The sequence below is a fragment of the Sturnira hondurensis genome, unplaced genomic scaffold, assembly GCF_014824575.4.
Source record: "Sturnira hondurensis isolate 20B ecotype Veracruz unplaced genomic scaffold, ASM1482457v3 Scaffold0007406, whole genome shotgun sequence".
NCBI classification, from domain to species: domain Eukaryota; kingdom Metazoa; phylum Chordata; class Mammalia; order Chiroptera; family Phyllostomidae; genus Sturnira; species Sturnira hondurensis.
Genome location: NW_028080037.1, coordinates 13,162,344 through 13,189,206, shown reverse-complemented (window position 1 = coordinate 13,189,206; position 26,863 = coordinate 13,162,344). Strand labels below are relative to the sequence as shown.

The following is a 26,863-nucleotide window of genomic DNA, read 5'->3' as shown; positions in this document are numbered from 1 at the left end:
CATTTCTAGAAGTTTTGCTGAAACATCATCTTTAAACATCATATAAAAAAAAGGAAAAACATCAGGAGCCCCACCGACGGGAGGGATAAATGCACCAAAGAGTGTGTTCTGGGTTAAAAAAAGTAACCTCAGATTCGTGAAAGTTTTAAATTCTCTCCATATATATTGTATAGCAGCTTAAGCAATCTATTATTTTTAGACTTTGCTTTGATTCCTCTATTAAATACTTATTATAACATCACTGTATAAAAATAACATCAATCATCTTCTTTGACAGTGTTAAAGTACCCCAACCATTTATACATACTCGTATACACATCTCTAAAATAACCAGACAACCTGTGCAGAATTTCTTTTTTAATGGTCCAAACATGGGAAGGGTCAAACATCTGGGAATAACACTTAAAACCCCCCGAAACAGCCACGTACACCCGGACTTCCATGCCAACGGACTTCAGCAATGCTGGCACTGGGTGCTGACCGGCCCACAGGCACCCAGGGGTGTCTCCCTCCAGCAGCAAGGACTCTTGCCCACCAGAAGGGCCTTGGGCACAAGACCGGCCTCCGCAGGACTGCCGATCCAGAGCCCCACACCCCAGAGCCCTGCCTGAGCGAGCTGCCCCCCTCACCCCGGCAGAGAGCACTGTTAGTGACCTCCATCCACCCATATAACATCCTTCTCGGCCACGCCATTGCACACCAAGTATGAGCTGGGGAAACGTAAAAGCTTACTTCAGATAAGTCTTCCAGTTCACATTTCTAATGAGCATTTCTAAATTTCTAGAAGAGCTTAACCTTACCTTCCACTCCTGAGCAAAAGTTGTACCTTCCAAAGAAAAGCGAGCTGGTGAAGCTCATGACCTGGGTAGGAAATGCGGGACGCTACACCCAGGCCCTGAGGGGGTCGGTGGGCCTTCTGCAGAGGGGCTCAGAGACGCCTCGACTCTGCGTGCGTCGGGCATGTGTCTGCGGTGATGGGGGCGGCAGCACGCCTGGGAACACGCTCACTCTTAATGAACAGCTGCCCTTCTGTCTCAGGGGGCTTTTTGGCCTTTTTTTTTTTTTTTGACAGCAGAATGTGTGTGTTAGTTTAAACTCCAGTGAATAGTTGAGATAGACAGTGACCCTCCAAATTTCTTTTCCAAAGTAACTCCCATGAAAAATAAGACTCTTTCAGTAATTACCTCCCCAACTCTCAAAACAGAGTTTCCTTCAAACAGTGCTCTCTTTCCCAGGGAACACAGCACAGAAATGCAGGGAGACGGGGAACCGCTAAGAACACCGAGGACAGGACGACTGGCAGGGCGAGTCACGTGTGTTGTTAGCAGTTAACCTGGAAACGTACAGGGGACGGCACTGAGGACAGGACGAGTACGTGGACTTTCAAGATCACCGTTGTTACGACTTTGTCATCTGACAACCTGGAGGATGTCGCTGGGACCACCCTGTCCTCCTCGGCTAGCATTCACTTGGGCAGGAGGAGGGCAGGGCACCTGCCGGGGAGAGCATGCTGCTGGGGCCAGGGGACAGTCTTCACGCCCCCAGGTTCCTGTCGCCACCCCACCCACCCGGGGTGAAGGGTCAGTCACCGATGACACATAAACGACAACACGAAAGTCCACAAACACAGTTCACCCATTTTGACACATTCATTCTTTTTCGATAAAATTCATTTTAAATTATACTAAAAGGTGAAACAGTCTTCTTCCCTTACGCATCCGTCGCTGACATGCTTTCTGAGGTCAGGCAGGAGGATCCGGAGTTACCATGTGGCACAACAGCCTGAGAGTGGACACCCAACAGACGCACCCCCAAACTCTGAAAGATTTCTGAAAGTCATTATTGCCCTGAATTTAAAACCCAACTGCCCCTCCTTCAGAATCGCTGTACACGTTTCCGATGATGCACTGCCGGGTGCCCTCGGTTCTGAGGGACCCCTGGAGCCTCTGAGGGGGGCTCCCTCTGTTCCCTGCAGACTGAGGGTTCCCCAGCAGAGGCAGACCCGCACTTGCGGGGGCCTCAGTGCCACCTGCGCAGGATACGCCTTCAGCTTCCAGCCCCAGGACCCGAAGTCGGTTCTGAGGCGCACAGAAGAAGCGCCCGGCCAGCCCCCACCCGCGGCAGTCCGCAGCAGACACACACAAAACCAGCAGTGACCGTTTACGGGCAAAACATGGCCACACTGGGACAATCGATTACCCAACACAGTTAAGTTCCACCGTGGCAAGTCGAAGATATGTTTGATATCAGACATAAAAATCCAAGTGATAAGCAGGAATCATCTCAAGTTCGAGGTTCGTAGATACCAAAACGAGTGTGTAGCAAAGAAAAAACTCTCTCTTCTTCAGTAGTTTCTCGTGTGGACAATGTGATGGAGGTGGGGGAGGGAGGTAACCCCCGGCCTGCGAAAGGTCGCGACTCCTATTAGGAGCATCTTGGCGTCCACGGTCTCCCCAGCAGCGGGAGACCCCGGAAAGGAGTGGATCCATCCTCTGCTCCTCGTCCTTCTCCAAAAGGCTCCACCTCAAGGGCTGGAGACACCCGGTGTGGACTTCCGCAAGGCCCCGGCCGGGCCAGGACGGTCCCCGCCCTGGGTGTCAGAGGCCATCGCTGTTCCTGTGGCAGAGGGGCGGCTTGGAGAGCTCGACGACACCCAGCCGCGGCTTGTTGAGGAACTTCGGGGCGCGCCGCAACACCCGCTGGGCCTCGGTGAACGTTTCCGTCAGCTCTTTCTTCCACTGCACAAACTCGGGGTCGCTCTAAATGGAAACACACAGAGAGGTCGTGACAGTACCCCGCATTGTGCCAAGACACGTGGACGCTGCTGGTAGGGACCAGTGGCCTCGGGGGCCCCCCCATGAAAGCGCACTGGACTCCTCTCCCCTCGGCGGTGTACCAGCTGGGGGTCCCTGTGGAGAAGGGAACGGCATCCACACCCAGCAGATGGTCCTCGCTCGCACAACCCCACCGAGACCACCGCCTCCGTCGGTTCAGAGATTACCCACGTTCTCTGGTTTCCAAAACAACTCAAGTCGGAACAATTGTAGCTGAGGGGTTCTGACAAATTTAACAGACCTTCACAGGTAGTAATGAGGTCATGACACACATTTTTGCATCTACGACAGGTCACTTTGGTATCTTTGGTTTATTTAAATAGACCAGCCTGTAATGCAAACATGCTGAGAGATCTGGAAAATTATGTAACAAATAAAATTCTAGGCCCTTATTAATAATAACTGGGCAGAGTTTCCAGACAGGGTAATCAAATTAATCGTATAGGTCCTCCTCCCATGTGCTCACATTTGTTTCTCTTAAAATAATTTAATTTGTTGCAAACTTTGTACCGAGGGCTTTCTTACTAAGTTTGTAAGTGACAAAGCATGGAGTAAGAAAACGTTTTAGAACCAAGCAGCCATCTTTCCTGAAGGTCGATAGATGGAGAGATAAATAGTGTTCTAAATTGCACCTATAAAAAATAATTAAAACTCACCTCACATTGCAAGACAAATTGCTTCCCTCCTTTTATCCTCAACAAAATGCATTTTTTGTCTTTAATTTGAGTTTCTTCCACAGACAGAATCTGTTCCATGGTCAGCAAATTTTGCTAATCATAAAAATAAAAAGCACCCATTACTTCAAATCATTCAAGACTTAACTCAAATCAATACAAAATACTGAAAACTGCCAACTCAGGAAAAGTAAACGAAAAAAACGTGGCATTTTTCTTTCTTTGATGACGTTCTGCAAGTGGGGCGAGATGGCCAACAACGGGCACACGTAAGAGTTCAAACAGTAACAGCCCAAAAAAAATCCCCCGCGAAGAAGGGGGCGTCTGCGTGAGGCCAACGGCACAGCTGCTCACCGCACATGGGCCGGTGTCTGAGTGGCCGAGAACCACAGATTTCCGTACCACACGCTCATCTCGACTCCGCCAGCCGAGTAGCGAGGGGCAGGGAGTGCTCCCTGGGACTCACGGGAGCCGGGGGGCCTGCTGCGAGGCTGCGGTTCAACAGCAGCCCAGAACATACTCGGCCAGGCCAGGGCCCCAGCTCCGCTGCTTCGAGGACATCAGAGTGATGTAGTAAATACAGGCGACATCCTTAGCAGACTGTCGCATGAGGTCTGGTGTTTAAGGGGAATGCTACGGTGTCCTGAGCACCTCACCATCTTACGTGTTTAAACGCTCCAGGAATCCTACACGGAGACACCACCATCATCACGCTCACGCCTGCTTCTTTCTCACTGACACCTACCAACCCACCCACGCGTGTTATGTAGCTTCTCACACAGAACACTGGACATCAACTCTGTTAGAACTAAATAACTTACTGCATCTGATGTTAAGCAAAGGAAGATTTTTATTTAGTCTTCAGATATCCTGAAAAGTGGGACAATTTCTGGTCAAAGTGCACAGCAGTGCCTAGTGTACCCAGGGCCCTCATTATCCAGAATTACACGTAATAATAATAATGGTAATAATAATAATAATAAATTGTATATGAATCATAACTCAGGTGCTGAGCGCACACAGACCTATACACACTGAGCACCTGAGTTATAGCCCACGGCAACTGAACGGGGTCTGGGCTTCCTCCTTCCCACGCTGCTGACCGCTGGGGGACAGATGGGCACTGCTGGGGTAGTCAACACATCGGCCATGCTTTTAACGTTGGGAACCAACAGCAGAGACATTTCCCCATGGCAACAAGCCCTGGGCTCCTCACTCAGTAGGCGGCTGATGGATGCTGCCTGGCCCTGCTAGAAGGGACAGCGTGGACCGAGAACTGCTTTTCACTTGTTCGTGAACATCATCGGCTCACACAAGGACCGTACAGAGCAGCTGCACCTCTCGGTCTGTGGTGGACAACCCACCCACACGCGTCCGACAAGGCAGGGACAAAGGAGGTTTGGTTTGGTGACTCTGCCTGAGGCCCAAGCACCGCTTCCCTCATGTCTCCTGTCCCCCGCTACGGGAGGCCAGCTGTGCAGGGGAGACGCTGAGTGCACAGGCACGTCCTGGTCAGATCACCCTGCATGGGACCGTCCAGCTGTGTCGTGGGCGCCCGACCTTCCCTCTCTACGCCCCTGCTCCTCCTTCCTAAAATATGAGTTGGACCCCACAAAGGTTGCAGCATATTAAATGGCTTTTTTAAATAGCACCTCACTGAAGGTGAATCTGCAAAAGAGTATAACAGCTGTTACCTTTTCTATAACTCCCACTTTACGGATGAGGAAACTGAGGTTCAGGGAGTCAGTGTAATGGCCTCCCAGTCCCCGAGTCACCCAGCAAAGGATTTAAACACCTCCGTTTGACTCAAAGTCCTAGACATTTTCTCTCTCTGTGGATCTACCCACCTGCTCCCCAACCTTCTCCCGACCCGTCTGCTCCGGACCTCACTGAACAACACATTCTATCTGTAGACACCACAGAACCCCTCCCTGGACTCAGAAGTCCCAAAGTTACCGTCTGAATGGCAAAATCGCACGCATGCACGTCAAAACCGAAGCACAGAGCTTGGAGGCTATTTTTCAGAACACGCCAGCAATGCGAAATAACCATCCGGCATCGATACAGTGGCAGTAAGGGCGTGGCGATAAGCAGGAGACTCACCCGCGACTCGCCCTCTCCTCTCCATTCAAGCCTGTTTGGAAAGAGGTAAAAATACCGGCGCTGCCATTGAGTCAGGAACGGGTTCCCCAGCTTCAGCATGTACCCATGCACGATGCAGTCTCTCCCCAGAGCGTAATCTGAGGAATGGAAAATATCCACAAGTTAAACAGGGTCTGAAGCCCGTGTCTGCCATTAGTCATAGGAAAAAAAAATTACACCCTTTCTGGAAAAGTCAAATTTCTAGCAGTACGCATTGCAGAAACCATTCTTCTTTGCAAAAATGTGTAAATTAAATTTACTGGGGTCACACTGGTTGGTAACATCACACGTTTCCAGTGCAGAATTCTACAAAGCACCTTCCATGTATTGCACTGTGTGCTTATCACCCAAAGTCCGATTTCTTTCCGTCACCATCCGTTTGACCCGCTCTGCCCTTTACTACGCCTCCCGCGGCCCCCTTTCCCTCTGGGAACCATCGTACTGTTGTCTGTGCCTGTGAATTTGTTCGTTGGCCTTGGTTGGGCATGGGTTGCGGAAATCATTATTTCAGTCTCTGCACACATGGGAACTAGGAATTTAAAATAACAGGTGTCTTCAGCTCTCGCTCTGACTTCAAGGAGTCGCCTCTCAATTTTCTGATCGACTCACAATGGCCACTTACTGCTCTGAGCAGGCAAAAGTCTGCTCTGAAACTACTTTTTCAGTGCACGTAGCTAATGACCACTGAAGAATAGGGCGTCATTGGATTCACGCGATGCCCCAAGAACCTTTGCCTCTACGTGGGGCTGTGGCCTCCCTTTAATCTACCTTTTTTCCCTAAATAATAGTGGTGTGGGACTTTTCATGCCCAACGAGGCCAAAGTAACACAAGGTTCAAAACTGTCCGTTCCTTGACTTAAGGTTGTATTTATCTCTCAAACAGACGGCTAGGGACAGAGACCGAGCTAATGTACACTCACGTTGAGTCCTTTTTATAGTGAAGTATTGTCTCTCAAGAAAAAAAGGGTCAGGTCAAGTGGTTTGCTCTGCCTTAGCACGTGAGCAGCGAAGTGCTGAGCGCGCTCCAGCCCCTGTGGACTCAGCCGTGAGCAAGAGACGAGGCTGCTCGCCCTCAGGGAGCTTCCACTCTGGAGGGAGATGGACATGCAGGCGACAGGCATGCAGGCCACGCCCACACTGTGTCCCGGGGATGCGAGCAGGCGGACAAAGAACCCCGGGAGGGCGGACTGGGGAGGGACAGCGGAGACGCCACGCGATCCTGACACGTCATCTCAACGGAAAAGTGTCTGCACTGGTAAAGTGTATTTGAAGTCTAAGTTGTGCACCTTTACTTCAGAGATCTAAGCCGAGACTACTTTGTTCTGTGAAGGTGACTCCTGAGATCTTCATCCGAGACCTGGTTGTGCCCACATTAATTCCTTACACATGAAGATAAACTCATTAATTTGTTAGGCATTCTAATTATAGCTTTAATTAAAAGGAAACACTTCAGCAGGTCATTGAAGGTCCACTTTTTTGTCTCCTTTGTCTAGAGTCTGGTGCCACCGCAGCTCTCCCTGGGCAGAGGACTGTTGACAGAACGTCATCAGTTCTGGGTGAAATCTGCAACAGCGAACGCCGTCCAGGGTGACCTCAACAGTCCTTGTCTCTACAGAAGAGCTTAGAGGTGAAGCCCCTTTTCCTGGAGAAGGGAGGTGGGCACAGGTGAAGGGCTGGATTGGCCCCCCGGTGCACTTGGGGGCTTGTGTGCAAGGGGCGACTCAGTGAGGACCAAGGGTACGTCTCTCAGCAGGTGACAAATGCTACTGGGAAATGCTGGGCAAGACGCGTGAGGCCTCACTTGGATGCTCCCACGCCCCCACCACAGTCACCACAATGTGAAACTGTTCTGGGTCATCCTGTGACACAAAGCGAACCCCAAGAGGTCTTTGCTACGAGGCAAAACAAAAAGGTATCTTGCCATAACCATCAATCACAACACAATCTAGTTAAACATCCAAAAGCCATGAAATCTTAGAAAAATCAACGAGACAATATTTAGGGAGTCAAGAATCAATGATCCATTTTATATTTGATGTTACGTGTTCTACTTTGAAAATCATAATAGGGTACTCGACTATTGTGAATACAAATAGGAGTTGGCATTTCTTAATGCTGTTTGCAATATGAGTGTTAACACATGTGTATCTCTTCACAAGTAACAAGCAACGCTAAGTCTCTCACCAGGACCCGGCCACATGTTTTGCAGGGCCACGCAAAAAATGAAAATGCGGGCCTCTTGTTCCAAAATGATGACGCATGGCAAGGCGGTGGCGGCAGAGCCTGCGGCAGAGCGGGTGCACGGGCCCCACGCCCCGGACGCTGGCCCTGTCCCTGTCCCTGCCACACTCACCCTTCGGGGACAACCTCCCAAGGAGCCCCCAGTGCTCCGGGGGGGACACGCTAACAACACTGCTGACCGTCTCCACGCATTTTCACTTATATGTTGACTGCGGCCTTTGAAACATTATACCGAATCCTTCCAAGACAGACAGAACTAAAACAGCTCGTGACATTTCCCCTCTCCACCGGACAGCGTTCTGTAACCCAAATACCTTCTCAGCTTCACAAGACATTTTGAAAATCCATTGCCTTAGGAGCATCTCGAGAGACGTTAGCTGTTTTACCTTCTTCGTGGCCGAGTTGCTTATTTTTAGCCCTCTTCCTGGCCTCGATCTTATCTGTATCCGCGTTCACAGCTTCGTAAATGGTCTCCACCACCTCCTGCTGCCAGCGCTCCGAGATCACCAGCGGGAAGTTCTTGTAGAGCTCCTGGTCGCAGTCCAGGAGCTGCGTGATGGAAGACATCGAGGCGTGTGTGAGTTACCACACTTACAGAGGCAAGAGAGCCAGAAGTCCCCTAGCCGGATGCAGGAACCAAACACGACCGTGGCATGTAATTGCTCAGAACATGTGATTAATCGTGACAAGTCTGCTCATGACAGCCAAGCCGCCAGGACCCACGAATGGCCGTGATGGGTGAGTGACTGCACCCTCCCTCCCCCCGGGTCAGCTAGATCCACCGATTTCCTTAACGACCTTCATTACAGTTTGCTGTCGAAAGCTCGCACACATAGGGTTTTAGCTGAAGGACTACAAGGTTTTGACGACAAAACAAAGTATCGCTTATGGCACGTACATTTTGTACTGGAAAGAGACTCCTACAGTTTTTAGAAACAATGAAAGGGGAAAAGCGGGAAGACTTTTCTAACCACCTTCAATTACTGTGAAAAGTGAGGAAAACAGAACCTAAGGGGGCTGAATCTACCTTTCATTCCATGAACCTCCCAGCTGGTCTGAGTTCAACAACATCGTCAAACGTCTGAGCAGAAAGCTCAAGGTGCGTGTGGCAAGTTTGGGCAACTTCGTATTTTGCTGTGTGATGATGCACACAGAAAACCACGGGTGCGCACTACACACGGGGTCACTATAATGAGCATCTTTGTTTGTCCCTCAAATATCTGGGCGAACAAGTGCACATTATACACAGCAAAGCACAGCAGCCTCCCCGAGGAGCTGCAGTAAAAATTGCACCGAGTGACCGTTTCTCCTCCAAACGCTGACTCAGACCGCCTCATCCCCCCACCCCCCAGTGAGGCTGCGCCCTGATGCGAGTGAAGAAAATGGCTCCGGGCGTCGGGGCCACAGCGTTGTGACAGAAGGACTGGTGAGCCCCTGAGAGAAACCAGCACGTGTCCCTCCAAAGCACAAGTCCTGCTGTGAACTTGAACTCTTCACTCCTCTGCCAGAGAGGTGAGTACAGTCTCCGACCTAAGTGGTCAGACCTAATGAACTTTCGACTTTACGAGGATGTGAAAGTGATGCGCATTCAGTAGGAGCCTGCTTCACATTTTGACTTTTGGTCCGTTGCAGAGCGAGGGGTGTGCAGGAAGACTCTCTATGACGCTGGGCCAAGCTATGACGCGCCGCAGGCTGGGTGTATCTAGTGCGTCTTCCACTGACAGCACCTTCACCTTACCACCGGGCTTACAGGGACAGAGCCCAGCACGGCCGAGGAACAGCTACGCTGGACCGGTACTGCAACAGGTGAGTTACTCACAGAAGGAGAAGACGGCTTGAGCAAGGGTGCGGCACTGCCCACAGCCTGGGGCCGATCGGCGCCACAAGGGGAGAACGGCGCCCAGGGCCCGACCCGGGGTGCCCCCACCTGCTCTCCCCAGCCCGCTGCAATCACGTGCTGATTTCGGGGGCACTTGGATTCAAAGAGCTTTACTCTCAGGTTTCTCCGGATGTCCAGACCCAGCCCTGAGCTGAAAGGCTCAGCTGTCCTGAGAGGGAACACTCGAGGTGTGTACCTGTGTGTGTGTGAGTGTGTGTGTGTGTGTTGGGCTGTCAGAACCCCAAGGCCGGAAGAGCACCTTGGGCTCAGGGACACTGGGACAGACTCTGGAGAGTGGGCAGAAGTGAAAACACTCCTTCCCAAAGCAGCTGCTCTGAAATGGCCAGCCCTGCCATATGTACGAGCCCACGCCACCTGCCGCTATTCAGAGAGCCCTGATCTGTGTGACCCGCCCTGTGCTGCTAAAAATGACTAAAACAAGGAAGAACATCTCTCTTTATTTGTGAGCTTCTATAAAAAAATATCTACCATCTGGGATGCTTTCTAAGGATAAAGAGGAGATAGTTTCTTCGAATGCAGCCCCCTGCGGACCAGGCTCTCCAGAGCCCACGCCTGGGTCCCCGCTGCGGCCCAGCTGCACACCACTTCCGGCTGCCAAGCACCAAACTGTGGTGACAGCAGCGCCTGGTGTGAGCACTTTAATGTGCCGGGAGGCTTCGACAGGCTACGCCGTTTATGCTCAGAGACCCTTGGCAACAAAAGCGGTCGCTTTCCAGGGACAAAAAGGGAGGCGCACAAGGCTACCGAAACGGCCCCCGTTCGCTCGGCTAATGAGTGCGGACTCAGCCCAGTCTGTCTGGCTGCAAAGCCCAGGTCATGGTTTACGAACTTTCCAGGACGAGAAGCTCTTGTTAACCTCACAATGTGCGTGCCTCCCCACCCCCACTGTGAGAGTCATTTTATTGATGGAAGGTAGTGTGTCTGATGGTACAATTCTGCCACGACAGTAGCAGGCCTTTTGGATAACTTTGTAAGTGGGTGGTTCCCCAAAGCCCTGCTGTGGGCTGGCACCTACACCCCGACTGGCGCTGCTCCTCCATGACACAAAGGATGCCTTAGTGGTACCCATGTCAGGTCCCCATCACACAGCTGTCCCCCACAGGAGCCACTACTCCAGACCACAGAGGTGGCCTTGACCTTCTCAACACCTCTCCTCCCCCAACACCCCACTCTTGGGAAGCTGGTTCTACAAACACCCCACTTGCCTTTACGACTCAGTTCCTCCTCTCTCGGCCCCGACTGCCACCCCCACCTGGGTTCCCGCAGCACTCAGCCTCCTCCTGCTGCTCTCACTGGCTGCTTCTCACTGGCTGCTCGCCTTCCCAGCACCCTCCCAGTCTCCTCCAGCATGTGCCCACCCCATCTGCACCGATGCTCTGCTTGGCTCCGGTCTGTGCATCACTAGTCACAGCCCCTGCGAGGCCCTGGTGTTCTGCTTGTCAGTCTGTTACCCGCACCTTGCTGGTGTGTTTGTGAGTGTTAACAGCACTGCAGCCTCCTGGAGGTGGGGCTACTTGGTAGGAAAAATTGAAAAATTGGGGGGCTTAGATAACAAGGCTATTAATGCAGGCAGCTGAGGGGAGACCAGGAGCCCCAGGAGGGCGTGGAGGGAGCCGGGGGCAGCAGTGAAAGTGGGACAGAGAGCGCGACCTGCAGTGAGACACGATGACTTTGCAGCCCATGGGGGGCGACGTTCTCTCATGACTCATGGTTTCTAATTAGAACTTGTCTACTTGGGGAAATAATAATAATATGAACAAAAGTTTGAAAAATGCAGAGGGTAATATTTTTAAAAAGTGATTATTTCACTTTAGATTGCCAAATGCAACGTGATTCACGCAGTCTGCGCCCTTCGTCCTGACGCAGAGGGAGCAACACTCGGAAGAAGCGGCATGGCTGGGTCTCGGGCACGAGAAGGTGTGTGCTTGCTGCCCACGTCTGGTTCTCTCCTGCTTCCTACACATTCGAGTTCCTCAACCACAAATATAGGCAAATCGGTAAAAACCTGACCACGGTGCAGTTTATCAAACATAATGTTATTAGCCTCCCCAAAAGCTTCCTGAGTTTCTAACTAATTTAAGTCCTTGACCTCTACATTCTTCAAACGTTCAATGTTCATTTGTAAGTTACAGCCCACAAACGGGCCAATCCTCAAACAACCACAGCCTGATTTCTACTGAAAGATAAATCCCCCTCCCTCTGAGACAACTGAAAGCAAACATCATATGTGTACCTTGATGCCCTTGGTGTCCTCTTCATCAAAGGAGCCAATGTCAAAGGCGTCGGCAGCGTTGACTTCTCCCCGGGGAGGAATCAAGGGTGGAGGGTACTGGGAGGCCCAGAGAAATGAGGTTCGGTTACCAGGTGACCCCAGACCCCACCCCCCGCTGCAGGCAGAGAAGGCAGCGGGAGATCCAGCACGCTTCCCTCAGCAGCACCGCGGTGAGGCCCACGCAAAGCACGCTACCTGCTCCACAGGTGAGCTGCTACACTCAGTGGTCCCAAAGACCTCAGATTTTAGACAAATTTAAGAAAAAAAAAAGACTCACGTCCAAAGTCTTGAAAAATTAATAAGTGTAATAGAAGCTCAAGACCGCACACCCTCCCAGCTCAACTTTAAGGATGCACCTTTTGCCAGGTGATGCGGGACCAGGTTCACTGGCCAGGGCCTTCAAGTTCAGCAGGGCAGACAGCGCATGTGACACCCACCCAGGCCCCGAGGCTGACGCTGACCGAACCAAAGCCTGGCCTCTCGCTCTGATCAGGCAGGACTAATGGACCACTACTCCTCCACGGTCTCAGTTCATATAAAAACAGACTAATGGACCACTACTCCTCCACAGTCTCAGTTCATGCAAAAACAAGCCCAAAGCTGAAAATCAACATTTAAAAAACCCACCTTTAGCTTGGGGTGTTTTCCTTGTCAAGGAGAATATAGAACTATCTTAAAATAGGGAATGGGAACCATGCTGATGTGCTATCATGTGAGTTCTTACATTGTGTGGTACTGGGCTAGAAAGTGTGTATAAATTTACAACAAAGGTCCCTGTACATTTTTACATCAAAAAATAGAAAAGTATAGCCCTGGCTGGTGTAGCTCAGTGGATTGAGCACAGGCCTGCAAACCAGAGAATCGTGGTTCGATTCCCAGTCAGGGCACATGCCTGGGTTGCAGGTTGGTTCCCTGCAGGCCAACTCCTAGCAGGGGATGCATGAAAGGCAACCATACATTTACGTTTCTCTTCTTCTCTCCTTCCCCTCTAAAGATAAATAAATAAATAAAATCTTTAAAAAAATAGAAAAGTACAGTCACATACTGAGATAAGAAGTCAAAAGGATGAGCTAAAGCTAAAAAAAGTCTCAATTATACAGACATTTGAATGAGCTAGATAACGGCTCTATCTCACCATTTATTAATTTATACACAACGTATTTTCAAAATGTTTAAACTTGGGAAACAGAGAGGCGGCAGTTAGTGGCCCCCATGGGGGTCCACCACCTGGCCACACCTGGACAGGAGAGCAAGAAGGACACTATGGACGGGAAGCCGGGGCAGGGCAGCTGGGGGACCATGGGGACAGACCCGGGAAGCACACCCAGGAGCATGGCGGTGCCGGGGGCGGCGGTGGGGTCCCACAGGCAGTACCTTCTGTAAGTAGACGTGTTGCCAGTCGACGCCTTTGAAGAAGCTGTGCTCCTTTACTTCCTCTGCTCTGGGGGGAGAGAGGCATAGCAGTGGTGAGTGTGCGTCTGGAAGCCTCAGAAATATTCTGCAAACACGGCCCACTATTCGGAACACAGGGGAACAACTATCTCCAGTTCCTTAAGAGAGAAAGTAAAAAATACTTCCTTCACAGCAACACAGGAAACCCTGTGATGGGTTTGTTTTTTTATTTTATTTTTACTTTTGATGTTAGAGTGGGGAAGGGAGAAAGAGAGGGAGAGAAACGGCCACCAGTTGCCTTTTGTATAAGCCCACAGCCCGGGCACGTGCCCTGACGGGGAATCGAACCAGTGACCTTTTGGTTTGCTGGACGCTGCTCAGCCCTCTGAGCCACTCTGGCCGGGAACACTGTGGTATTTAGAAAGGCTGCATGTCAAAGGCAGGAATACAATCCCACATGATAATTTATTTGGAACATCTATCCCAGTGTGGGAGTTTTCACAGATTATACACATATTTATTTATTTTTCTGTAACCATGAGAACAAATTTAAATGAGAATTAAGGAGATTTAGGCATTAGAGAGATTTACAGCAATGCCTTAGACTTACCATAGATAAAATGATAGAAATATGAAGCATCAAATATTTGTTTTGAATCAAATTATAAATCTAAAAGAACCGTATGTGCCACACTCGGGAGGGGCAGCAGTGTCTTTCCTCCTGGAGGGCATGAGACACGCACGTCACCAAGGAACTTAGGGCTCAGTACCAGGCGTGGCAGAAACTACACAATGAGAACACTTAGAAACTACACAATGAGAACACTTAGAAACTACGCAATGAGAACACTTAGGTTGCCTTGTAGTGTAAATACTACTTCTTCGTTTACAACTTTTGAAACCTGCTGATGTGCAAAGCATAAAGACGGACAGTGATTACGGAATACAGAGTAAACAATGTCAAGTTGACCACGTAAAAATAAAAATTAAGAATGATAAGCCCTGCCCTGGCTGGTGTAGCTCAGTGGATTGAGTCCTGGCCTGTAAACCAAAGGGTCGTTGGTTCGATTCCCAGTCAGGGCACATGCCTGGGCTGCAGGCCAGTTCCCAGTAGGGGATGCGTGAGAGGCCACCACACATTGATGTTTCTCTCCCATTCTCCCTCCCTTCCCCTCTGTCTAAAAATAAATAAATAAATCTTAAAACATAACAAACAAACAAACAGGAAAACCAAAATTAACAATGACAAAAACAAGTCAGTAGGAGAGAAGATGACAAAGAGAGACAGGAATGGCAAAACCTTAGTTTTATAAAGTGGGGACTTAAGAGACACCGTTTGTAACTGACGGAACAAGGCACCACTGGGTAAGTCTGTGACTCAAAGTTACACAAGTCAGGCATAAGAGGCACCAAAAACAATGTTTCAATTATTTTGAGAGGTGGCAGAAAGGAAAGGCTGTGTAGACAGTAATGAGGGAGCCACACTGTCATCTATTATAGTAGACGTATATTATATAGGCAGCTACATAAGTAGCTGTATAACATACATATAATATGTACACATACACATATGCTATTTTAAGATACACACACACACATAGGACACACATACATAACATATGGTTAAAAGCTGTTCCTTATGCAGAGAGAGCCTGGGGTGGGGAGAAACACAGGAAAGGTCTGTGTTAAGTCTTCTATGAGCTTCCAGGTATTCCTGGTTTTTTTTTCCTTTTTGTGGGGGGAGGTTGGGGGGCAGGTAGGGGACAGGCAGAAAGCATGTGTAAGATGGTAGTTACACAGCAGAGAAGAAGACACGTGAGAACCTGGTCAGAACGTGACACTGCCACAGGCGCAGACGAAATCGTCACCAGCCGGTGCTGACCATCATTAAAACCTAACCAAATGAGTCACGTAATGTCAGAGTTTGCTTCACCACCAACGTGATCGATCCTGAGAGTTAACAAGTCAACGACTCCTTCAACTCATCAATTACAAAGCACATGAAATGATACCCGTATTTCTCCCGCGATTTCCGCCCCCTGGGATTGAAAGGGAAGACTTTTACGGACCGGGAGGGATTTCTGACACACACTGAAAATGACTGTTTTGCTCCCCAGGCCAAGATGCCGACAGGCAGAAGCGCCAGCCTACCCGCCTCCGTGACAGCCAAGCCGCTTACTGACTTCCCGCTGCAGCAGGCCCTCCAGAAGGGACCTCAGTTCCGGGGAGAAGGTGTCTGGGAGCTCTACGTCCTGGGGGAAGAGAACAGAGTTTCAAACATGCACCGCCAACTGGACCGAGAAGACCATTTCTGGAACGAGGATCGCGTCAAAAAGGACGGATGCGTCCCAAATTAATACTTCCTCTTAAGAAACGAAAGGGTTCCTCATCACTTCCAAAGTCAACGCACAGGCTGGGGCAGGCGAGGGAGAAAGAATCGGGTCTCCCCACTTGGTGCTGCTCAGTGTTTGATTTCCTCAGTCTTGTTCTTGATTTTCTGCACTTTTTTCTTACTGACTGTTAGCATGTCTTGATTTTTGCCTCAGCATCTACTTCCATTATTATTTTTTCTCTTTTTCAGATTCTTCTAGGGATTGTGCCTTCAGTTACGTATTTTTTAAAATATTTTATTTATTTGTCTTTAGAGGGGAAGGGAAGGAGGGAGGAAGAGAAACATCAATATATGGTTGCTTATCGTGCATCCCCTGCTGGGAACTGGCCCCTGCTGGGAACTGGCCTGCAACCCAGGCATGTGCCCTGACTGGGAATCGAACCGTGATCGTCTGGTTCACAGGCCCGCGCTCAATCCACTGAGCTACACCAGCCAGGACCAGTTACGTATTTTAAGAGAGCAAAATATTACACTGGTCCTAACGGGAACACGAAATTGAATAAAAATAGGAGTTTTTGAGACCCTTACCACGGTGAGCGTCATCCGGTCTATCTCATGCTTGTCCTTGGTTTTATGTTGTCTGAAAGGGCTGTGCCTGCAGAAATGAAAGACACTCAGCACCCACCACTGACTACCTTTGGGTACAGACTGTGTTCTGTCACTCTTCTTTCGACGGAAACACAGAAGCCCCTCAGATCTGCCATTCGCAGACCACAAGCTGACGGCCAGACACGGCAGGCCCAGGAAGAGCCAGGCGTGTGTGCCCGTCAGAACTGCCCGATCGCCTCGGCACTAACGCACGCTTCGGCCAAAGCACTCCAGCTGATAATCCGAAATACCGTCAGAGAAATAACTAGCCAACAGGTAGTTATGAGACAAAAGCTATTGACACAACAGTGCTCACCTATTTGAGATAATAAGTTTCATATGATTTCTTTTAGAAAAATGGTTATTAGTCCCTCAAACAACCCAAGGAACTGCGGTCGAACCAAAACGTGACCGAGAAGGAACCAGCCATTGCAGGCCATACCTTCCTCTGGTGACAACAGAGACACACGGAGATTTCTGAGGCTGCGCTCTCGTTTTTCACTTCGGGAGACCCGGTCCTATTCATAGGACCTTGAATAGGGTTCAAGTCACACCTGGAACCCTATTCGTCAAACTGGGTTCGAGGTGTGACTTGGCAGTTTATTTGGCCGTGAGCCAGTCACGTAAACCTTAGGATCAATTTCTTCACCTACCGACAGGCGTCATGCCACGGGCTTCACAGAGATGGCCAAGGGGACGCCCGAAATGACCTCTGTGCTAGTCGTGAAGATAGGGGCAGCAGAGAGTGGGTGTCCCACATGGGAACTGTTTGTGAAATTACTAAAGATGAATCTTACTTTATAAAGTGAGTGTCTGCTCCATACACTGCGAAACAAATTATTCTTACTCCTTCCCATAGTTTTAAAACTCTGGAGAGGCTAGTTTTTAAAGGAAATCGTAGCATTACGAGAGACTAGTTAACATGCAAATTGGAAAACCTTGGCCTTACTTACGTACCTGAAAATTAAATAGTGAGACATTAAATCTTATAATGAAACATGCCTGCAAAATTAGTAATCCTATATATAGACTTATTTATAAGGCACATGTAATATAACCTGAGGTGAGATTTTATGTAAAATATTTTAAAGTTAACTCTATAAAGGGGATTAGGATGTTGAACACACAAATCAATGGGATTTAGAAAAACACTAAAATTCCACTCATCTTTGCACTACCACTCCCTGCGACTGATCAGGCCACCCTACCGAATTATTAAGTTACACACTGAATCCTCTCTTGACGAGGTTATCACCCTTCAGAGCATTTATCATCTTCAATATTTTAATTTTCACTTTGTACAAGAGGGGGCGCTCTCACACTTTATTTCCTTTCTTACCATGCAGTGGAATACAAAGTAATTTCCACCTCTTGAAAACACTAATTTGGAAAAAACAAAATCTAAAACAAGGAGAATTAGTACCAAGCAAACACAGGCTAATCTTTGAGACTGATTTTGATCGGAAATACTCTTTTCTCCCGAATTGCTTCCGAGGAAAAAAAGGTAAGATTACTGCATTTGAAAAGCAAGTAGAATACAGGAGCAAACAGTATTGATTTGTTATTTATAAGATACTAGAATGTTAAAAAAAAAAACACTAGCATCATTCTTTCATGCAAAAACACAGAGACAGTAACACACTTATGGGTCCAGAGAAAAGAAAGTTTATTATCAAATCTTAGCACAACTCTGGCCTTCCTGCTCGACATAGCTCTTCCCACGGAGTTCCTGAACGTGTGGAAGGGACTGTGTGACATCTCTGAATTTCTGTGAACCCTGCGGCGTGGCTCCCGGCTGCGGGGCCGGAGGACCCCCCTCTGGCTCCTGGCCCCACGCCCTCGCCTGCACCTGATGCCAGAGGAAAGGGCTGTGTCCCGACACTTGCAGAGAAGGAGAGCTGTGTCCTGACAGGGATGCCCTGTGCTAAATTTAAAACACCTTCCATGCGGCAGAGGGAGGCTTGCGAGGGAGCTGGAGTCAGAGCTAGTGAGCAAGCACCCCCCCCCCCCCCCCCCCCCCCCCGCCCCNCCCCCCCCCCCCCCCCCCCCGGCACACGGGCCCTGCCACTCCCGTGTTACAGATGCAGCTCTGCCCTGTCTTTGCCAGAACTCTTGCCCACGCCCCCACCCCCATCCCACCAACACTCTGTGCTGCTGCCGGATCCTCTTACTGCACACCAGCTCGACCAGGTGCCTCCTTTGCTTCAGAGCCTGCAGTCTCTGGGCCTCAGGAACAAAGCTGCGGCCCCACAGCATGGATTCCGGGATCCCCTCAATCTCGGCCCAACCTCCGCACCTCCTCTCTCAGCACACCCTCCTGTCCGGACAAAGAGGCGACCTGCTGCTCACAGGTCACGATGGGAAAGGCAGCCTGGTCCCCACTGTGCCCTCCCCATAGAAGGCAGGTCCATTCCCACCCCACATCTTCCTGTTGCCGTCCTCTCTCCAAAGCCTACACCAGTCATGTACATCGGCATGAAGTCGGCCCTCCCCTCCCGGGGGAGAACTGGCCATCCCATGTCTGCGTGGCTCCCGCGCACGGCCACCGTGTAAACCGGCACAGCCCGCCTGGCTCCTAATCCTGGCGTGTAAATCCACCTGCTCTTGTGCCAGGTCCTTAAGGACTGCCTGTGGCTTCCTTCCACCGCGCCCTGCCTTTCCCCACGGCATCCAGCCCGGCCTTGCCTATTGTAGGTACTCAATAAACGCTTACTAAATTCAATGTAAGTCAATCAAGTCAGAAAATATTTCCCCGCTCTTTGGTTTCAGTGCCATGTCCTTTCCGGCAAACGGCTGCTGGACGACAGCTGTTCAATTATAAACCCTGGAGAGGAAGAGCCACCGAATCCAACCCGTATACACAGGAGGGGCTCCTTCCCGGCCAGGCTGAGCAGAAGGATGGCCACCAGACGAGTGACAGCCTGCTCTCGGTGACATAGGACCCGTCTTCATCAGGTGGATCCACTGCTTGAAAGGCCGCTCTGGAGTCCACCGGAAATCCGTCCCCACCCTCAAGGTGCGCAGCCCCAGCATGGCTTCCGCCCCATCAATACGATGGGTGTCCCAAGAGCTGGCGGTCCGTCAACCTTCCCCTGCGGGCCAGGATTTCCAGCCCTTTCTCTTCTCGTCCGTCCAAGCCCATCCTCGTGAGCAACCTCGGGACGTCTTCCTGTCAACAAGGCTCCTCTTCCTGTTGGCCAAGGGCCGCACTGACTGTGGTTCAACCAGGCCCCACACTAAGCCCTTCTCAAAGGAACGGATACCTTGCAGGTCAGACTCTGAATGTGAATTATGGCCAAACGAGACCGAACTCACTATGTTAACCACAATCACAATGCTGGACCGTGTAGCGGTCACTCAACAAAAGCCTCAGATCTTTTAAAAACAGTTATGGCAGATCATCCCTGATATATACATATATGTGTATACATATATGCACATATACACACAGATAACGCATATATACATGTGTACATGCACACACATGGACATTATGATAAACAGAATGGCAATATGAAACACGGTAAATGTGTGCACAAAGCCCCAACCACCGGGCTCCCGTAGGCCTCCCCGCATTGTCTGACTGCAAGTGTTTGGATTGTGAATCGATGTGTTCAGCAGCTGAGCCACTTCGCGGTTCTCGTCACGCTGAACTTCCCGCAGGCGTGGACTCTGTGGCTCCAGCCTCGCCTCCAGCGGAGGAGACCCAGGCCATGACCCCGGCGAGTCTGCAGGCCTCCGCCCAGCATGCGCAGCTCCCCGGGCTGGAAGGAGGTCTCGTGTGGAAGTGGCTTTCTCCGACTAGCCTCGCAGAAGCTCTCTAATTAGGTCAGCTAGTCTGATGACATGAATTCAGGCCGTCCAGGCTCCACAGATAATTCAATCCAGGGCCCACAAGACCTGGCTCTCTAGGCAGTAATGTAATTTCAGTTTCCAAGCGAGTAGGGTGAGCAACTACAGGACTATGAGTCCTAGGAAGCAGCAAGGGTGCTCGGAGCCCAGTTTTGGGGTGAGCAGTCAGACCCACCCTCTTCCCAGGATGTGCCGGACACAGCGAGAAGGTGCAGTGGTGCTCAGCAAGGTTTTCCAGTGGGAAAACAAAAAGTTTAGCAAATACCAGCCTTGCGTGTTGGTGAGGGAAATCACCAGCGGGAAAACCTTGACTAGGAACTTTTACCGTAAAGTGCTTTTTCGTCTCTTTGTGAGTGAAGGATGACCAAAACTACATTGGGAAGACTGAAGGTCTCTATTAAAATTCGCTAAAAATTCTTAAAAAGTAATGGAAATACTAACAATTTTTAAATGTTCGATATGAGAACACACTTTGAGAGTGCTTTCATTTCATCATCTTTCTATTAGACTTCACCATTTTTGATATTTTAGGACTAAGGGTCAGATATAACTCAAATTAAGCACACAAAATTACACAATTTCATTCAGATATAACCCAAATAAGGCACGCAAAATTACACAATTTCATTTTTGTGTTTTAAAAAAAGAGTGTGCACCTTAAAATGGCTTTGTTAGGGTCCTCATCCATTTTTGTAACCTCAAAATGCCCATAGCTCCTAAGACAATCATGAGTAATTAATTTCTAGGGGGAAAAATCCAACATTCTTCAATTACACACATTTTAAAATAATACTTATTCTCAAATTTATTCTCAAACAAGTTGTGTCAATGGAAACATTTCAAAGCAGTCTCATTTTATTTTTAATTAAACAATCATTTTGAAGCGGTCTTATTTCACATTTAAGTAGGGTATGGATCAGGAATACCAAACTGTAAGCTCTTATCTGCAACCCTGGGCACAAAGACACCCCCCCCCCCCGACCCCCGTAAGGCAGAAAGAGCCACGTCCAGAGCAGCGACTGGCTTGAAGACCTCTGCGTGCCCCACAGTAACACTGGGGCCGGACAAAGCCTGCATCTTCTCGATGGTGACCCAAGCCCACGGCCCACGACGGCCCAGACAAGGACGCGTCCCACTCACCCTCTGAGAAGCTTGAACAGCATGCAGCCCAGGGAGAACCAGTCGGCACTGCTGTCGTACGCCGTCCCCTTCTGCAGCACCTCGGGGGCCATGTACCCATGGGTGCCCCTGGGGAGAAGAGGGGACATGCGCATTATCAGAATGTGTCCACCTGATGCAGTGTGAACAGCTCACCGGGAGGTCTTGTCACTGCTCTTTCCACGGCAAACCAGGGACGGGGGCCATGGAGCTCCCGCACAAACCTGAGTCATCCCACACCCAGGGGGGAAATGCCTTCTGTCTTCATTAGTATAGGAATCAATAATAAATACATTACCATGCAAAATAGACGTGAAGACTGGCCCACTGTCTAGGAGATGAAATCCGACTCTCATTAGTCCCTTCTCCCCGACAGCCACAGACGGCTAAAGGCCTGCTGCCCAGTCAAGAGTTCTTGTGAGGAGCCGTATGGGATTGGGGGAAACAGGGGGACGATGAACAGATGGCTGCACTGTAGTGCTGGGGACCCCCAAGGGATGGGGACACCCGCGCCTGTGGACCTGTGCTCACATGTGCTAAGGCAGAGCTACTTCCTTGGAGTCAGACAGAATCGGATTTTAATCCTGGCCCCACAATGTGCCAGGGATGTGGCCTTGTTCAAATTCCTAATTTTCCCGAACCTCAGTTTCCACACCACAAAAAAGTGGGCAAGAGGCACGACCTACAGGGTCTTCTGTGACAATAACAACCCATTGAAAGCAGCCAGCTGACGTCCACCCAAGGGCAAGGAGAGTGCTGTGGCTGCTGGTCCGCCGACCCATCACTGGTCCCTGCCTGGACAGCTCCCTGGGCCGCTAACTCTGGGGCAGGGATCCTTCCTGTCCTGGCCCCGCTGCACGGCCAGCACCTCGCACGTGGCCGAGAGTGACTAAATACTCGCTGCATTAATCAGGTGACTTAACGCTCAGCACTGTCGGGTGAAGTAAACACAATTGTTCTCTCCTCTTTACAAGGGAGAAAAATGAGGCTGGGACAACTGCCAGGAGGACTTGCACCCAGAGCTGCTGGCTCAAGAGCCTTCGTCCTTAGTCGAGGCATGCCTTCCTGACCTAAAAACAGAGGAAGTCACTGCGTGTTCAGTCTTTTTAAGTAACGGCCTCACCACCATCATTTAAACGTGGAAACCAATCTCCCCGACCCCACCCCCGCACAGATGCTGCTCCAACACTGACAACAGCCCACCTTCTGAGCTGGCATGTGAGTTACAGCGGGGGGGGGGGGGGGGGGGGGGGGGGGGCGGGGGGGCTCTGCAGGGAAAGAAATAACCCGCATTGGAAAGTCAATTCCGCTGGGAGATTGGCTCCTACGAGCCCTTGGACGCACGTGCAGCTGTGGCTTTACTAAATGGAAGAAACCAGCACACCAAACAGCTGGGGCATCACGAATTCCAAGGACTCTTAAAAATGCCTGACGAACCCCCTGGCAGAAGCTCATACAGCCACAACCAGCACTTTAATAAATGCAGGGTGCTGTCCAAAGGCTAAAATGCCTCTATCGCCACATCCCAGATCCTGCAGAAAGAGGGAAGCCTGTTTACAGAAACGCGGCCGCCCACTGTTAACACACGGTTACAGCTCTCAGAGGCGTGTCTGATCCAACGCAGCCCTCAGAACGCACTGCAGTTCAGAGCATTTCGCTTTCAGGCCACAGAAAGCAGGGTCTACGCTTTATTCCCTGCACGCGGGCACCGGAAACGCACCTCCTGGGCGCTTCTTCGTGACCACGTGACACAGAGGTGAGTGTCAGCTCGAGAGGGACAATAACATGCCGTTTTCAAAGAATGATACACTTTAAAAGAAAACAGTACAGCAGAAGTTGTCTGCTTTCCAACAAACTGCACACCTGTCCCTACTTCCACCCACACGAACTTGTAACATAAAAGAAACATTCTGTGTCGCACGGCCTGGGGAAATTACTGCTGTCATTTTAACGATTCTGGGTTCAAGGGGGTCCTCAGGACAGTGTCAGCACCCTCCCCGCCGGACACAGCTCAGGGTCTGCTGAGGGGCCGGGAGCTGGCGGACGCTCCTCTGCGTGGCCATGTGGGAAGGTGACATGGTTCTCAGATCTAACAACACGGCCTGCATTAAAAGCTTGAATAGCAAGTAGATGGTTGGTTTGCTTTTTAATTTAAAAAGTGTTCCTAATTTTTCTTCAGAAAAAAAGAAGAGAAAACGCTATTTTGAAAAGGAAGGAAAAAGCGGATGGAGAGAGAAACTTGACCTCCGGCCATCCTTGCAGAGGTCTCTACAAGCTGCCCCTGCACTTGGCACACTGACTTCCACATTTCTCCTCATCACAGCTGCCAGAGGTTTATCATGACACCTTCTGTACAGAAGACACCGAGGCCCAAGATGGAAAATGCCTGACCCAGGGCCACAGAGCCAGCGGGATCCGGGCCTGCTGCCGAGGCCCCTCTTTCCCACAGACCACGGGGTCTCTCCGAGGTTACCCAGGGTTGTCCGTGCTCCATGGACAGTGAGACAGAGCGCACGGCTCTCACCTTCTCTCCCACATCACAGGCTACGGGCCCCTCCCTGACCCGCCACAATCATAGATGGAAATCACTGATGGCAAGAAAAAACTGGGGGATGGAGGGGGGACCCACAACCAGGTCGGGATCTGAGGCAAAAACGTTAGAGAAACAAAGCAAAGAGGCGTCAACGTGCTACTTACACACTCGCGTGCGGCTTCTTTTTGGAAAAGTCACAGGCCAGACCGAGGTCTGATATCCTAACGTGTCCGTATTCATCCAAGAGGATATTTGCTGGCTAAAGAGAAAGAGAAGGTGACCTTTGAGAGGCCCCCCAAAGCCACAGAGCCTTTGGAGACTTCTAAAACTATGGGCACTTGGTATCTTATCATTTTATCATGGTTTTCTCCTAAACACGAACTCCAGCTTTGGGTTCTCAAAACCGAGTAGGGCACGCGCAGTATTTCTCCTGTCAACTTCAGCAGAAGACAGGTGATGGCAGAAGCTAAGGGTTCTGCCTCTTAGAAAATGAAACACAGGGCGGGAAGAGGGGAGGGCTGTGGCCGCAGCTCAGCCGAGTTCGAAAGCGTGCTCTTTGCACGGCGTTCCAGCCGGGACGGTGTGCCTCTCGACAGAGAGGGGGCCACCGGCTTCGGGGCTTCTGCGAACGGCAAGGACCTCTTCTGAGGCCACAAAGCACAGAACACAGTCTTGTGAGGAGGCACCAGCACTGACCTAGGAAATCAGATAGTGCCACGCCAGCCCCGATCAGTGTCATTTCTGTTAGTTGGTGCGTGGTAGACGCAGAGCCCGACCACGTGACCAAATGCAATTTCAACCACAACTCGGGTGCCCATTAAGATTAGATTCGGTCGGCACAATCGTGAAAAACCAAGCTGATACACATCGAATTACAGTCATCTTAATATTTTTCTGCTGGAGATCAACTATTGTTTTGCTTGAAATAAAAATGATGGCCTGCTATTATCAAAAGGGAGCATGAATAATCATGAGTGATTAGATTTAAGTTGGAATAGAAATTAAATAATACCACTGCCTACTAAATAGCTTAGAAAACAAAACTACAGCAGAGAGATGATTAGAAACCGGTTACAGATGTAAATTAAAATGTATTACAATAGCGCTTTATGGGCCTTCGGCATGCATTTTGTTCTTCTGCGAAGCTCACACGGGAAAATAAAAAGTGGTGCGCCAGCCAGTGTCTACTTACTTCTGATTCAATGAAAATAACATGTTTTTCTTCTCTATGCTCATGTGAGAACTAAAGGAATAATTCTTTAACTTTGAAGAATGCATTAAAATTTATTAAGTACTTCGTGACAAAGATAACGTGCTCGAAAATAACATAGTTTAGAGTCTCAGCAGGTAACCATAAAAAGCAAATCAACACACGTCCGCTCCCTGGAGGAAAGAAGGTAACCTGAGCCCTGCAATTGGTTCCCTGGAGAAGGAACCTGAGGCGGGAGGCGCACAGAGGCTCCGCGAGTGCTGGCCTCCCACTGGGAGGTGGCCACGGCTATCGTTTTCTTCTCCTTGTTAGCGACACCTTCCTATACCCGCACGTTCACTTCCACAACGTGCCGTGGCTCCTTCTACCTCTCTCCCTGTCTTCCTGCCGAGGGCTGGGTGCGTGTGGTGCAGCTGCCCTGAGCGAACCCCAAACTCCCCGGGACTGTGACACCCAGGGGAGTGCATCGCGGTCACGCATCGCAGCCCAGAATGGGGGAACTCCGAATAGACTCACTTTACTTTTTCAACTCCAGTGAGATTTTCAAAATGTGTTTGTTTATGTATTTAACCACCCCCCTGCCCCTGCCCCTCCCCCAAGTTAGCAACCATCAGCTTGTTCTTCTCTATCTACAGGTCTGTTTCTATTTATACATTTGTTTAGTTTGTTTGGACGCCACACATAAGTGAAATTCTACTGTATTTGTCTCTTCTCCCTCGGACTGACTTCACTTACTACCCTCCGGAGCCATGTATGTTGGTGCAAATGGCGAAATTTCATTCTTTTTTACTTTATTTTTTATTTACTTTTTTTTTCATTTACTTGCTTTCAAAGTCCAGTGAGATTTTAAATAAAACAAGAACAGATGCCCATGCATAGCATCCTGGGGCTACGTAGTTCTAGGATCTAAAAATCTACCTATTCATGGTTTTCAGGGTGACCTCACAACAAAGCCATCGGGGAAGTCCTGCAGGCCAATCCGCCTCCTCCCAAGTGAGCTGGGACTCGGCTGCTCTCTGTCCTGGGTCACCAGTGCAAGTGCCGTGACACATATGTTCTTAGCCTGTCATCTCTGCCCACCCCCAGTTCTAACCCAGGGCCAGGACCAAAGCAGTTGCTTAGTGAACATTAACTGAACTACAACTGACTGTAAAATGAGCTCCACCAAAAAGGTTCCCACCCTGCTTTTCCTGAGTTAACGGATTCCAATTCCCGAATGGGGGTATGAGCTGTACCAGGCACGGTGGCAGGTGCTGAGGCGACAGGGACAACTAGGACAGAGTTTGGAGCCCGGAAGAGGCAGGCAGTACACGATGACAACATCTTCAGGGAGACAGGGAACGGCGGGGCTGCCTGGAGGGTGCAGACCCGGGGGACGGCGCCCCGCGCCCTGCCCCGCCTCACCTTCAGGTCTCTGTACACCACAAAGCGGCTGTGCATGTGCTCCAGCCCCAGGATGACCTCCGAGGCGTAGAACCGCATCTCCGGCTCCGAAAACACCCCGTGCTGCGAGAGGTGGTAGTGCAGGTCGCCCCCTGGAGTCGGAGACACAGAATTTAACCAACAAATCACCGCCGTCCCAAATAGTTGGGTGTAAAAAAGAGTCTGCTTTGGCTATAGGCCTAGCTTTGATTTCTGCAGTCAGACAAAACGCTTTAAAAATTAAAGACAAAAC

At 50.1% G+C, this 26,863-nt stretch overlaps 1 protein-coding gene across 3 annotated transcripts in view; it reads right to left on the bottom strand.

Annotated features, from left to right (window-relative positions):
- Positions 1-342: 342 nt before the first annotated feature.
- The window catches only part of GRK3 (G protein-coupled receptor kinase 3), a 115,148-nt gene continuing 88,627 nt past the window's right edge, over positions 343-26,863 (bottom strand). For all 3 annotated transcript variants that reach the window (XM_037052376.1, XM_037052375.1, XM_037052377.1), the window contains 11 exons: positions 26,593-26,723; positions 24,143-24,237; positions 21,428-21,535; positions 16,376-16,442; positions 15,607-15,707; positions 13,438-13,504; positions 12,025-12,120; positions 8,278-8,440; positions 5,612-5,748; positions 3,491-3,604; positions 343-2,759 (listed from right to left, as the gene is read on the bottom strand). In XM_037052376.1, the coding sequence (XP_036908271.1) occupies positions 2,598-2,759; positions 3,491-3,604; positions 5,612-5,748; positions 8,278-8,440; positions 12,025-12,120; positions 13,438-13,504; positions 15,607-15,707; positions 16,376-16,442; positions 21,428-21,535; positions 24,143-24,237; positions 26,593-26,723 (1,241 nt within the window). In that variant the 3' untranslated portion in view covers positions 343-2,597. The remainder of the gene's footprint in view (positions 2,760-3,490; positions 3,605-5,611; positions 5,749-8,277; positions 8,441-12,024; positions 12,121-13,437; positions 13,505-15,606; positions 15,708-16,375; positions 16,443-21,427; positions 21,536-24,142; positions 24,238-26,592; positions 26,724-26,863) is intronic.